The following is a 15,319-nucleotide window of genomic DNA, read 5'->3' on the forward strand; positions in this document are numbered from 1 at the left end:
TAGTTATATTTATTTAAATATAACTGCTGATCCCTCTAGTTGTGATTAAATTTGGATCATTAATTAACCATAATACTTCCTAGTTTCGACTTATCATTTGTTAGGAGTCTGGGTCGCTTGGAGATCTTGTTTGGCCAGAACAGACTCACGACACATCTGGGCTAGTCCAGGTCTTAGTCAGAGGCTCCCCCGTAGATCGCTTAACGATCGCAGCCATTTCCTCAATAGACTCAAAAAGAGTAATTTTTATGCATTCCCTAAGTAATAGCATGCTAAGCCAGTTTGTTGGCCAGATGTCAAGATCTCAAAAACGTGCCCCCGGCTCCATCCATCGATCATTGATCTGACTCACCCTGCACGCCAACAACCTCAGAAGTCACTAACCTACTAGAAAAGTTATTTCAGACAATATTATAATATTTACTTACTATTACTGTTAGTGCTTTTGTAATATATATATATATATATATATATATATATATATATATATATATATTTTTTTTTTTTTTATTATTATTTATTTATTTATTTTTGTGACGGGGTCAAGAAACACGAGAGCTTCAAACGAGAGCTCAAAATACACTGGAGGGTGGATTTATTGACAACAGAAATAATAATGATATGGGTGATGGTGAAAGTCCAGGAGGGAAGTGCCAGGTGCTGCAGTGCTCTCCTATTCTCCGGTGGTGACGTGAGGTGTAGTGGATCCTTGCCGTGGGGTGATGGCCGATCGGTCACACGCTGCTATCTACAACACAAAAGAGAATGGATATTACGGCTGGTTCGAGTGGAGTTCATGCTCATCCCTCTGGCATGCGTTGTGGCCTTTTCAAGCCAGAGAGAAATGAGGAGCAGTTGTGGCCGAACAGCCGGTGATGGGTGTGCCCAGGTGTGACCATGACTCGGCTATGCCTCTAGTGAAATGGGGTTGTCTTCCGGAGAAGAGTAAGCTAGCAAGATCAACAACCTATCTGGAAAGCCTTTGCTTTGTGAGCCTTCCTTTAGAGCAGGCACCAAAGCAAATAAACAGCTGATCTGACCATCTGAATGCAGCTGACCCATCTACATACGGACGGGGCAGAGAGGGTTAATGTCTTGATCAACCTTCCGCAGGAAACAGCACTCATGTAGCCGAGTCATAGTTTCAGGATGATTTTAGTGTCATTAGACCTCAATTCCAGACAGGTGGGGCTCACAGAAAGCGCTTGTAAATCACCTATCCATTTTACTGATGCTACTGCAAGTCTAGCTCCTCTTAGAAAACCGGCCTGTCCTTGCAAACTGATTGGCCTTGTCTCACTGTAGAAAGCTCTCTAGACTATGACATTGTTAAATCTGCAGTCTTGCGAGGATATAAACTTGTCCCTGAGTCCAATAGGCAGACATTCCGCACTCACTCGAAAACAGTCAATCAAACGTATGTTGAATTTTTGAGAGAGAAAAGAGTCCTTTTGGTGGTGCCTTTCTATCAAGGTTACTTCCCTGGAGGACTCGCAGGAACTAATTGTTGCTCACCTTAATGAACAAAAAGTGACGTAATTGCCTATAAGTTTTGGCAGATGAGTTTGTGTAAAGCCACACCAGCAGAGGAGCCCTCACCCGACTACTGCCTCGGCTCATCTCCCTCTGCGCTCACTTCCTGTTTTGGACTTTATAACCTGCCTTACTAAATGTTCTTTGTTGTGATTCTTTTTACCTGCCTTGTGTATGATCCTTGCCTGTTTCTACATTCACTGACTCAAGTCTCTGCCCTACTGTTCTGTTTTCCTGGTTGGACTCACGACCTGGTATAGACTCATTGCCTGTTTTCTGACTACTGCTTATTGGATTTTCCTTGAACCTGTTTGCCTCTCTGTTTGCCTTCTGTGTTAACCACTCTCTGCTTGTCTCACGTTTACAATTACTTGCTCTGAATAAACTCCTCATATGGATTCTACTCCGGCTTCCGCCTCCTTCTTATAGAATATTTTGCCTCCCTCCAATCCAGCGGAAGATACCAATCTGCAAGCGGCATTTGCCTTCCAGAGCGAGCTTCTCAAAAGCTATCAGGAACAGCTCACCAAACTTCAATCCGTCAATGAACATCTGACACAATTTATCTGCTCACCTCCCCCCACCTCAAGCACGGCGGTAAGCTTAGCTCTTCCCAATAAGTTTGATGGGTCTGGCGATCAATACAGAGGCTTTATATATCAAGTTAAATTATATCTGAATTATCAGGGGGATAAATTTGAAACAGAGGACAAGAAATGCGCCTTTGTAATGTCACTACTCACTGGGAGAGCAATTAATTGGAATTCAGCGGTATGGGATTCTGATGTTAGATTAAGATATTCTGTGGAATACTTTCTCCAACAAATCCGTGAAGTGTTTGAATACCCAGCAGCTGGGAAAGACATGTCTACACAGCTCTTACAGCTCATTCAAGGAAATCAATCAGCCGCTGAATTCGCAATTTAATTTAGAACACATGCCAAGTGGGTGGAATGACGTCGCTCTTAAAGCAGTATTCTTCCGAAGTCTGAACGGTGAATTGCAGACTGTGTTATGTGTTATGATGAAAGGTTTAAATTTTAAAAGTTTGATCAGGCTGACATGCATGCAATGTCATAAAACACTTTCATTTTCATACAATATGCATTTATTTTTACCCATTTAACTCCCAATTGATTGGTTCAATGATTAATTTCTGCAGTCAATTTCATTTAAAGCAGCGTTTGTGAGATTTTATGATTCCAAAAGCGGCACTTAGTGGCTAAGAATGAATTAGCATTTTCAGTCAGAACCAACACAAAATGATCAAGTCAGCGGAAAATATGCTAAAGTTTTCGTTTTGACATTAACATTAAATTTAAAAACGTCACTTTAGAAGTATTATGGAAGGAACATTCATTTTCAGGACACACTTCATTTTATAGATTGTATTAGTGTATTAAAAGCTCAATGTATTATGTACAGCCATGGCCAAAAGTTTTGAGAATGACACAAATACTTTTCACAAAGTCTGATAGATAGATGTTATTATGCTATACTGAAGTATCATTACAATCCAATTTATAAGTGACAAAAGCTTTTAATGACAATCACATTAAATTTATGCAAATACTCTATATTTGCAGTATCGACCCAATTTTTTCAAGACCTTTGTGGTTTACCCTGGAATGCTGTCAGTGAACTTCTGAGCCTCTTCTTGCCTTCAATGCTTGGAGTTTGTCAGAATTTGTGGGTTTTTATTTGTCCACCTGCCTTGTGAGAATTGACCACAATCTCTCAATAAGGTCTAGGGGAGTTTCCTGGCCATGAATTTAAAAGTTTTGTCTTCACTTAGTTCACAAAAAAATCCAATTTCATGTGCAAAATCATGTAATGTGACTTCAGCAAAATAGCACATGCTTGATAAAGTTGACTAATTTTTTATTCACGTTTTTAAAAATGAAAAAAGAGAACATGCGCTGTTCCTTGAGAGGATTTCTGTGCTCAAAAATGACACAGAACACTGACCCGTAAAGTGAAATGAAAGTAGAAAATCATATACACCTAGGATGGCTTTAGGATGAGCAAATAATGTGGGATAAGTGCACCAAAAAGCCTTGTGTATAAATGTGTATGCACATTCTAGTTTTCTAATCACCTGTAGCTTATGTTCGGGATGGTGTAAGTGAAGTTTTCTGCACATATTTATGTAACTTCTACAGGCAGTTTCTTTCTGTCAGATAAGTGTGTGTAAATAATCTGTATCGGCTGTCCATACTGTGTGGTAAATGATGATGCGTAGTTCTAAACCATTAATAATTGATCATTCTAAACCATTTGATAACTTACTTTTCCTTCCTTGAGTCATTACACTCACTTTATTCAAGTTTTAAAACTTATCCACACAGAGAACAGCTTCTTTCATAATCATCTCAGTCTGCCTTATCATATCAAATATAAATGAACTTCGGGGTCAACGTTCAAATTTTAATACAAAAACATAATATGTATTGACTTTGGCTGATGGGACTTATTGGACCAATGCCACAGCATTTTTCCTTTTTTCCTGGATTTTTTTTGTAATATTTGTTTTTAGAAACATAACCAAGGGTAAACAAGGGTAGAAGTCAAAGGCTTTGATGATATCTTCAGCAAACAAGATAAAATAGAACAGACTTTATACGAAAACCTGTGCTCTGGGGCAGTTATTTAAATAAAAAGAAATATTGCTCTAGCAACATCATTGACCTCACTATACTTTATCAATCTTTTCAGTGGCTTGCACAAGCCTTCAGAAAGGTCCATTCAAAAGCCAATTTACAATACTATCTGAGTGTATGTGAATAATTACTTTAGAGGTGATTAAACATTTGATCAGTGATAATGTACATTTTTAAATTAAAACTGCACATTCTTGAGGATGTTTATAATAATCCCTGCAGTAATCTAAATTTCTTCTGTGATGAGTATAGTTTGGGTTAAAATAGTGGTTATAGTTCAGACAATTGGTCTTAAACATGGTAGTATACTCCGCTGTCATAAAACGTTTTTGATTCTGTATTTTGGAAGTTTAATCTGTAACTATTACTGTGGTAAATAATTGTAAGGCATATTAAAGGTTCAGTTCACACTTCACTGTTGAGACCTATAGTCAAACTAGTCGAAAAATATCTGTAATGAATAGTTGAGTCCATATTTCTTAAAGCCACTAGTAAAAAATTACAGTGTACTTACTATGCTAATAAACACTTGCTGCTATTGAGGTGGGATACAGCTATGGTTAAGGACAGGTTTGGTGGTATGGGTAGGGTTAAGGTTTAAGGGATGGTTAAACAGTGTAAATGTACATGTAATTACAGAAATTATTAAAAAAATTATATGTAATTGCTTCTGTATTTAAAAAAAAAAATCTATAAAAACATGTACACAATAAGTGCATTGTACCAAATGATTAATTTAAATGTAATTACAAGGTAGTTAAGCCAACTAAAATAAAATGTTTTTCTCTGTTAATGTCATAAATTGATTTTTTCATGAATGTCAAAATATAGATACAAAATTGCACTAGAATGCAATATATCCGTTTTACTTCAGACTTAAAAATTACTCTTCAGATCTCTTGAATATTTTGTGTAGTATTGTCATAGGGCTTGTTAACCAGAAGTCGCAGGTTTGAGTCTCAGGTCTGGCAGGAATTGTCTTGTGAGGGGAGTGAATAATATACATTCTCACCTCAGTTGTGGTATTGAAGGTGGAGACCACTGAGCAAGACCCCAAACCCCCAACTGTTCCCAGGGTGGTGCAGCATTGGCTGCCCACTGCTCCAGGTGTGGATCCACTTGGATTGGTTAAATGCAGAGCACAAATTCTGAGTATGGGTCACCATGCTTGGTCCCACACCACTTCACTTTCATCAACACTTTTCTGGGTACAATCACGGTGTGAGGTTTGCACATTTATGTAATCAGGCTTTTTTGGGTCACCACTGACTTCCATAATGGGCAAAAAAAAAACTATTAAAGTCAACCGTGACCCAAAACAGCCTGGTTAAAAACTTCATACAAAATATCTTCCTTTTGTGTTCGGCAGAACAAAAATTCATACAGGTTTGGAACTACTCAAGGTAAATGTCAGTAAATGACAGAATTTTCATTTTTTGGAGAAATTATTCCTTTAAGGTTTTATTGTCACTTCACCAAGAAATGAGGCTTTGTTGAGCAATCCACTCATCCTATAATACATAGATATTAGTCCAAGGTCATGAAATATGCAACTTAAGTTCACTTTTAAACAGGATTTTTGTCCTTTATTTCAGTTCTACACTTCGCAAAGTTTATACACTTGCAAGACAAATGAGTCCTATATTTTTAAGACTTCATATTCATTTGAACCTGCTTTCCAACCTCCTAAGTATGATCAAAAAATATATATATTTTTTTTACAGTAAAAAGAATATTTTATTATTTAATATTATAGAATATTTTTATTATTTCTTTCCAAAAGGAAAAAAAAATACCCTTCAGGACATTTATGGGAAAAAGTGCAGCCCTTAAAGTATCCAATAACAAGCTATTTTTAAGCCATGTGACCTTTAACTTAAGACTACATGTATGGACTTACCCTGCTGATGTTCTTGATTATTGTACAGAGCCAGGGAAGTCACCTGCAGAAGAAAAGCTGTTCCCCTGGTTTAACAAATTACACCCAAAAACTGCACCCTGTATCCTCAAATTTCCAATCTATGGGCTCTGATTTTGTGTACCATTCCTTGGCTTTTCACCCATGGATTAGGAATTAAAAAAATAAAAATAAAAATACAAGATTGATTGGAATTCATCAACACAAACTGACTTCTGAGTTCAGAAGTTTGGTGGGGTTTTTTTTTTGTTTAGTTTTTTTTTTTAAGAGGACCTTTTATTCAGCAAGGACCTAAATCAAATCAATAACAGCAAATACATTTATAATGCTATACAAAAATCAAGTTAAAATGGAGTGTTTTGTTTAAAGTGTAATATGTATACCATTAAAGCATCTTTAAAAGTAAGGCATACCATACACCGAAAGCTCTATTTTGTACCTCAAAAGAGGGCATGAATCTTGTAGAAATAATGAATAAATGAAATGTGAAATACCAAATCACAACAGTTTTAAGGATCAGAATTTTTATTAATTTCACTGTTATAAGGGACAGAACCATCACGGATCATTGAAAGGAAGGGAATTCGCTGTGGATTCACACGTATCACGAGGAAACTCAAGGGAAAGGAGAGCAGGTGAACAAAGGGGGAAGGTAAGAAGAGGAGTGACAAAAGGAAAAGAAACAATAGAAAAAGGCACTTCTACTCTTTCAGTAACCAGTCTGATGCACCAATCTCTGGAACTAAAACAAAATATCCGAAATAAAAACAGAAGATGAGCATTGTATAAAAGACGTAACCCAAACGCACCCAACAGAGAGAGCATGTAAACGAAGCCGGTTTCTCTGTACAACACCGACCAGACTCGCTTCTGTCTGGGGGAGCGCTGGGAGTCCAGAACGTAAAATGTGTACGTGAGTGCGTATGGACAGTCTCAACTACCTGCCTTTCACTCACATAAAGTAACAATGGTCACAGCTACCAGCACCAGCCTATGGCAAGAGCCCAAAGCTTTCTGTAGGACACCAAGGGAAGGCCACAGAGCCGGCACACGGGACATACACCACCACTACGGTGTTCAAGGAAATGAAAACAAGTATTATTCATTCTCTTTATATTTAAAAAAAAAAAAAAAAAAACACACGATTCCTTTCATGTACAAAAAGTAATAAAGGCAGTCACCTTAAGATCCCTGGCTTTTCTGTACCGACGCCAAGGCTCAAGAATGATCACCAAGCAAATATTAGGTTGAGTTTTCAAGTATGGAGCGATTCAAGAGGCGGAGGCAGCCCCTCTGCGCAAGCAAGGGAGCAAGGCTTCTCTGTAGCTACGCCTGCTGTCACCATGCGCAGAGAGGGAGTGCTTTGCTTCCACCGTGGTCTAGTAGAAAATCACATAACAGCTACCAGGAGGTTTCATCTGGAATCACCATCGAGACCAAAGGGGAACGGTTGCGTCACTGGCCCCACAGAACCACCAGTTGGTAGCAGCTTCTGACTTCTCTGTAACACGTCAGAAATAAAAACAACGTGGCCTGCAGCGACCGGGACGGAACCGGGGCGACAGCATGCGAGTGCAAGAAGTCTCTTAAAATTTTGCAATCCAATCCCTGCACTATGTAACTTAAGCACATTCTTGTAGAATCCAACTAAATACAGGTTTTCAACATTTCACAAGAGGTTTTGATCCCATTTGCAATGGTACGCTTAAAGTGGTGGACCTAGAATATGGTAAGCATTGGTTCTCTTAGTTGGTAAATCAAAAAGTTGAGGGTTTAGTGCTTCAGCCAGCAATGCATAGCATCACAGAACAACCTTTGACCCCCATTTGTGCCATCACTTGATCTTTCAAGCAAGTAGGTAAGGAAGGAAGGGTCGAAGAGAGATGGGGGGAGAAAAGGGCGCATAAAAGCATCAAACAGAACAAAACCAAAAAAAAAAAAAAAAAAAAACAACCCACCATCCACATTTTGCAAACAATACAGCAAATAACAGGGTTTAAGGTAGAGCTTTACGGGTAGAACGCCATTGGAGGGGAATTACCTTTGGAAGAGGGTGTGAGGTTAGGAGTGAGGGTTTTGGTACATCTCCCCCCTCCAGCGGGTTGAGTAGGTTTCTCTGTAATGTACACCTACTGCCCACGGAAAGGAAGGGGGGTTACAGATTTAGTATTTAAGCTTTTTGGGAACTTCCCAGGGGAAGGACTCACGGCCAAAGTGGCCATAGGCGGCGGTGCGCTGGTAGATGGGCTTCTTCAGGTCCAGCTCTCTGGAATTGTACAGGAGACAGATTAAGACAATTGCCACACACAAAGAAGGACGTTCAGTTAAGTCAATCAGCTTCTCTAACAATAACGGTGCAAAAGACCAAACTCAGGAAACACGGGAGCAAAAGATGACTAAGAAACCATCAAACCAAGAGGTGGCAATTGGGCCGCCCCTAAGGAACACCCTACCTGACAATGACGCCCGGGCGGAGGTCAAAGTTCTTCTTCACAATCTCCAGCAGCTCCTTCTCGCTCCTCTGGGATGTTCCATAGTGAAAGATGGAGATGGACAAAGGGTGGGCCACTCCGATAGCGTAAGACACCTGAGAAAACAGGTATATAGTTATGAGGATTCTTATTCCTTTGCTATTGCATGATGAAAAACTGCAAATATTCACCTGCACCAGGACACGCTTGCAAAGATCAGCCTTCACCAGAGACTTGGCCACCCAGCGTGCCGCATAGGCAGCTGAACGGTCAACTTTAGTGTAATCCTTTCCAGAGAAAGCACCACCTCCATGAGCACCCCAACCTCCATAAGTGTCCACAATAATTTTACGACCAGTCAACCCAGCATCTCCCTGTCAAAAACAGCATGAACCTTAACATTTTAACCACCACATCTGGGAAAACTAAAGTGGGAAAACAAACTAAAAATACAATACATACAAGCTCATAATACGCTTAAGTTCCCTCAAATATAACTAACTATTTTGACAAATTTAGACTAAAAACCTAAATAGTATTAATAAGAGAAAAAAAAAAAGATAAATAAATAGATAAGATTCCCACTTTCCCAAGCCCATAGGGAAAAAAACTGCTATTGTTGTAGTTTAAACCTGTGGGCCTCCAATGACAAAGCGTCCGCTGGGCTGCAGGTGATAGATGGTGTCATCATCTAGGTAGACGCTTGGCACCACAGCTTTCACCACCTTTTCCTTCAGAGCATCACGCATCTCATCCAGACACACTCCTTCATCATGCTGAACAGATACTACAATGGTGTGCACACGCACCGGAATCATGGCCCCACGGTCCTGCCTGTACTGGACAGTAACCTACAGAAGTAAATGATTATAAACAGTGAAAACATTGTGATATAGTACAAATTTAAACGACTTTTCCATGAGGAATTTTCTATTTTTTAAAAGCTGAATTCCGAAAACTTTTTCACCTGGGTCTTGGAATCAGGTCGCAGCCATGACAGGGTGCCGTCACGGCGTAGTTCGGCCATTTTAGCATTTAGCTTGTGGGCCAGAACAATAGTCAGAGGCATACACTCCTCGGTCTCATCAGTGGCATATCCGAACATCAAACCCTAAGAATTATTTAAAAAATAAATAAATAAAAATACTCAATCCAGTAAAGATAAGATCTAGATTCTCTTAATAAACCAAATCACATGCTGCAATATCAAGATCTTACTTGGTCTCCAGCTCCGACATCCTCCTCACTGCGGTCAAGGTGAACACCCTGAGCAATATCAGGTGACTGCTGCTCAAGAGCCACAAGCACATTGCAGGTCTTGTAGTCAAACCCTAAAAGTACAATAAAGTACAATAAAATGCTGATTTATTATTTAAGCTAATACAAAAATTATAATCCCACAGATTATGCAATGCAGCAAGTAGCGAGTATTATGGCAACATAATAGCACCTTTTCCCCTGACATTTAGTCTTGTTATACCTTTGGAAGAGTCATCATATCCAATGTGCTTGATGGTATCCCTGACAACCTTCTGATAGTCCACAACAGCACGAGAGGTGATCTCACCGGCCAGTAAGATCATTCCAGTCTTGGCAACCGTTTCTACCAGGACAGATAGATAGAAGTTAGAGCACACAGTAGAAAGATTCAAGTTGCAAGCATGGAGAAAAGCGCACAGGAAAGCATAATTCGACACTCACCACACGCTACTTTGGCATCAGGATCCTGTTTGAGGTGGGCGTCCAACACAGCGTCACTAATCTGGTCACAAATCTTATCTGGAACCGAGAAATGACAGGTGTAACCATTTTAACAGTCAATTAGAGAATAAACCTCCATGAAATCCATTTGAATTTTTTTCCTTTTTAATAGGCACATTAAATTTTATTAAATAATTTATACCCATTGTGCAGCCCTACTACACATTTATAACATAACTGACCCTTTTGTAATGTTTGGTGTGTCTACTATAATAAACCTGTATATTTTAGTAAATGTAAAAAAAACTGGAAAGCTCCATGAAAACAGTGCCGTTACACGATTGAGCTTAAACGCCTTAATGGGAATCAAGAAATTGTTTGCCTCCATATAATATTTCCATACTCCAGGTGACATATTAGCTCACTGCAGCATGCCCCCTCTAGCTGAGGCAGGAATACCCAAACTGGCACTCCACTGCAGCCCCTGGAGTAACCATCTATATTTAGGGCAGAGGTAAGCCAAGCTAATCAGCTGCAGCAGGGCTGCTAACCCTCCCCCACACCATCAGCACTGAACTTAGACCTGTGCTGAGCTCATTAGAAAGTGCACTGATGCAGTAGTGAGGGCAGTGGAGCCAGAGGGGAAAGGTCACACCGCGTGTACAGGTGTCAGTCCACAGATGAAAAAAAACTAGTCCACAAACTCTACATGTGGACACAAATGCTTGGCCAACTCACTACAAACATGTGATCTCATGGAACAACAAAGTGCACCCTTGTGGTGTTGTGACTGCAGCATCCCTCAGTTTCCTAAATATTTGACGTCACTGAACTTCAAAGTTCTTTGGCTGTCACTCCATGATAGAGTGGTCTAGAGAAAGCGTTTTAAAATGCTGATGAAAGCTTTTGGTATACGTACACTAGATTTGATGCCATCTATGTTTTAATTTTCTGCTAAACGAATATCGATGTCTCATACTGTACTAACAGAACTGTCCAATCAAAATGTGGAGAAGAATAACATAGAAAACACACGAGGCCCAATTAAAAGTTATTCTTTTCAGTAACGGTGCTTAAACACCATGTCACAAGCACCACAATTAAAAGGCTCATACTTGTAAAAAGCACCTACAACCTTGTAGAAATCTTAGTTACAACTTCAAAAAAAACTTGTCATCTCAATGTTGACCTTCAAGAAATCTGAAAGTCATGTTCATTTCTCCATATGAAGTTTATTTTAACAACAATTCAAAGACCTACTGTGAGCTTCACGGTAGTTAATGTCCTGATGCTGCACAGAAACTTCTATTAACCAGTGTGCGGCAATAAATAAACAATAGATGTAAAAAAAAAAAAAACAAAACTATAAATATAACGTATGATTGTGTAAATACTACAGTATATGTCTCTTGTAGTTAACCCAGCCTTTTTGTCCAACTTCCACAAAAATGAAATCAAATCATTAAATCAAGGTTTTTTTGTCATGTTGTGATTCAGCTAGTACGGTTGGTTTTTACGGCCTATAACTTAAGAATTTAAAAAGTCCCTAAGGGGAAAATATTACCACGGCAACTTTTGGTAAATCTGACCTGACCTGAACACATCATAGGCTTGAGAAACAAAATGGCTTGACATTCAAAACGTGAGCACATATCTTTTCATGCTATAATCTACTGATCTATAATCATTTTAAAAAAAACAACTTATCCATAGGTGTGTGTAGCAAACAAAATCCACATCATGCATTGTCTGCAATGCCCAGTGTGTTCTTTGACCTGTGTGGTAATAACTATTGGAAAAGTTAGACTACTGGTTTTAAACAACAACAAGTTGACTCAAACGTTATTCTTGGTATATGCCTGTATTTACAGTTCTTTATCATGTTCTTATTCCTCCCCCCCCAATCTGACAACCGTTTATGTAGCCCTATAATTACGACAATACAAATAAAAGCGAATCCAGAGGCGTTATGTCATGTGGACGTTTGCACCCAGTTTTATAAATACTGCGTCCTCATTTTACGTACTGCATCAAATGCATTGACAGAGGCGCGCCGCAATGGTCAAAGACGTAATTTTACGTACATACATATACATACAAACTGCACTAAACCCCAAGTTCGTTGTGAACACCCCTAAAACGCGGCGACGCTTAAAACGTCTAGTCAGAGGTGTTTGAATTCATGCATTGTATATTTCAGGCCTAAGAGGTACGCTGACGCAATACTCGCCGCCACTTAAGCGAGAACGAAAGTTTACACCACGTGTAGGGGTGTCGCAGCCCAGGGACGACCTGAAAAAAAAACGATCTCTTACGGAGATAATAAAAGACAGACAAACATTTTTCGACGCCGTCACAAGCATGACGACGTACATTAATGACATGCATTAACATTCGCTGATCTCAAAGGCCACTGAATAAAGACTAACGATAAAAGCAATGAGGGGGAAACGATCATTGAATTTTTTGTACTAGAACCAGTTAAAGACTCTTGACGCGTAAAATATGCAACCGGACAAACCGGCAGAGCAACAACACGCGCGGCGATTTCGCACCGCTCATGAACACATGTTCTGAACGCCCGTTGATAACATTGCTACCGTGCGCGCGCACGGCCTTCAAATACAAATGAAAATTATTAGGAGCCAATATATTGTGCCTATTAGTTCTGTTTATCAGGCGTGTTAAACAAAAAACGAAAATGAAATGATGAATAAGCTCTTAAAGCGCCCATGGCCTAAAATCGCGAGATTAGCTTTGGGCCTCAAATCCGGTGACTCCGCCGCGCGTGGCCAAAGACATAAATAACGTTACCTCCCACTTTACCCAAGTCAGCGTAACAAGTTACGTTAACGAACAACGCATTTTCCTGCCCTTGACACGATTTGATGATAAAAAAATATTTCTATATATGTTTATGTATAAAAACCCCAAATAGTTAGCAGCTATTAGCACGTGCTAGCTGAGCGATCTCGTGCCCGTTAGCGTTTACCTTCAGCGCGACCTTGTGGCACTAAAATCGTATTAATAACGTAATCGTGCTGTGATACATACCAGGATGTCCTTCACCGACAGACTCCGACGTGAACAAAAAGCAGTCTTCATCAATCAGGGAGTTGTGAAAACCGTTCATCTGCCCGTTCATGTTGAATTTACTGTTGTGCTTATCGAAACAGGTGAGTTTATTTCTCTTGCTGGTCGTAGCGTATTATTTTAAGAATCGCTCTGCTTTTGAAACGTCAGTCTTGAAGAGATATTTCAGGTGATGCTGTGGAAACCAGACCTCAAATGATCACGGCAGCCGGTCTTCAAGTTTATATCCCTCCCTCTCCATTCCAAACTGGAACGTCACTCGGGCGCGCCCCCATCCAGAAACGCCCCAATCAGAAACGGCGCTGAGAAGTGAGGCGGTGAGGACGCAAAGAGGGCCCCTGCTTTGAATACAATATTTTACACCTACACGTTTAGAAATAAAACAGTAACACATTGAGAGATAAAACCGAAGTTTAAAACCATGAACAAGGTAGTTTTCACACTTCCTTTCTATAGGTTTGTGTTTTAAATCCAAATTTCTATAGCAATACTCCATACAGGGTTATTTTTTTTTTTATAAAATATAAAATATGTTTTCTCCCTAACTTAATGTTTAAAGCTTAATGATAGCTGCGTAACAATATAAAGTGTTTTTTTTAAATGTAAAAGGTCGTAATATTAAGGTAAGGTAAGATGATTATGTAATGCAGAATTTTTTTGTAAAACGCACTTTGCTTTAAACCATGTGTAACCTACACCAGGAATGTCTATCAGTCTTGGAGGTGCACTTTGGACCTGGTTGAGCAAAGCATTAGTTTTTGTATTACAGCGTATTAAATGTAAGTAAACCAAAGCTTGCGAGCAGAACTGTTAAGCCTGTCTCACCACTTTGCTAATTACTGTATGTCGGGGGTGAGTGTTTTGTTGTGTTACATAAGATTATGAAGTTGCTAGGTAGCATGAAGAATGTGCATATGTATATATGAATGTATATGTGTGTTTATTCTTTGTACAACCAGTTAACATAACTGGTTATTCACTCAGTGCTTTTATTGCACTGTCACACTTTCTTTTATCCCGTCTAATCTGTAGGCAGTAATTTCTTAGAGTGCCAGAAGGTACAGGGAACCTGGGCTTTGCAGGTTGTAGAGTTTGTCAATTCATACCTAACCCCAGATATGAGTGATCCAAAAGTTGTAGACCACATGTGAAAATGCTATTAGCATTTTTCTAATTTTGATTTTTTTTTTTTTTTTTTTTTACATTTTGAGCACTTGAAAACTTAAATTAAGTTTTTTTTTAATTTTGGAAAGTCTTTTTGTTTTAATCACAGTAGCACTTAAGCTGTGTGAAAAATGAAAACATCTGACTTTTTTGCAAAAACAGTTTATATTTATATTTATGATAACATTTATATATTTAATATCTAAAATATTTGTATATATTAAATATTTTATGTGTAATTATTTTGATTATTTCTTAACTGTTTAATATTGTATCTCAAGTTTAAGTTAAATGTAAAAAAAATATCCCATATTTTCTATCTCAAACATTTTTGTCTTCTAATTAATTATACTTCTAATTTGTAGACCATGTAGAAGAATTAGATGCAAGGCCACTTGGTCTATGGTATTTGATATCAGGAAGTAGTGCTTACAACATTGTGTCGTTATTGTCTTTTGTGTTGTAAATTGGTACGTTATGATGCAAAGAGTAAAAATCTTCCTTATTAGTGAGCATTCATTTGCAAGTGTTTTTGAACAAAACAAGCTCTGGCATTTAAAACAACCATGGAGACTCTCTAAACACTGGCCCCTCTTATAAGCAGCGGATAGGCTATATTATCTATATACTATATAATACATTACAGGCTGCATGTTATATGTGTGTGTGGTGTGTGTAACATAACCACAAAAAAAAAGAAAAAACTGAAAAAGTTTTGACAATAATTCTGCTAAGTATTAAGTTTTGCATTAAAGGAATATCATACAGACAAAACAATA

At 38.7% G+C, this 15,319-nt stretch overlaps 2 protein-coding genes across 4 annotated transcripts in view; both read right to left on the reverse strand.

Annotated features, from left to right (window-relative positions):
* cadm2a (cell adhesion molecule 2a) overlaps window positions 1-15,319 on the reverse strand; it is a 1,030,129-nt gene that overhangs the window by 480,286 nt on the left and 534,524 nt on the right. The gene's annotated exons all lie outside the window — the stretch shown is intronic.
* Window positions 6,619-13,587, reverse strand: mat2aa (methionine adenosyltransferase II, alpha a). Its single transcript, XM_043250645.1, has 9 exons — window positions 13,338-13,587; window positions 10,284-10,361; window positions 10,063-10,185; window positions 9,801-9,913; window positions 9,550-9,693; window positions 9,215-9,433; window positions 8,774-8,956; window positions 8,565-8,698; window positions 6,619-8,377 (listed from the first exon to the last, which is right to left on the reverse strand). Exons 1-9 carry the CDS (start codon window positions 13,426-13,428, stop codon window positions 8,275-8,277), a joined length of 1,188 nt encoding a protein of 395 aa, XP_043106580.1. The 5' UTR covers window positions 13,429-13,587; the 3' UTR covers window positions 6,619-8,274.

This window comes from Puntigrus tetrazona, chromosome 10 (genome assembly GCF_018831695.1).
Source record: "Puntigrus tetrazona isolate hp1 chromosome 10, ASM1883169v1, whole genome shotgun sequence".
NCBI lineage: Eukaryota > Metazoa > Chordata > Actinopteri > Cypriniformes > Cyprinidae > Puntigrus > Puntigrus tetrazona.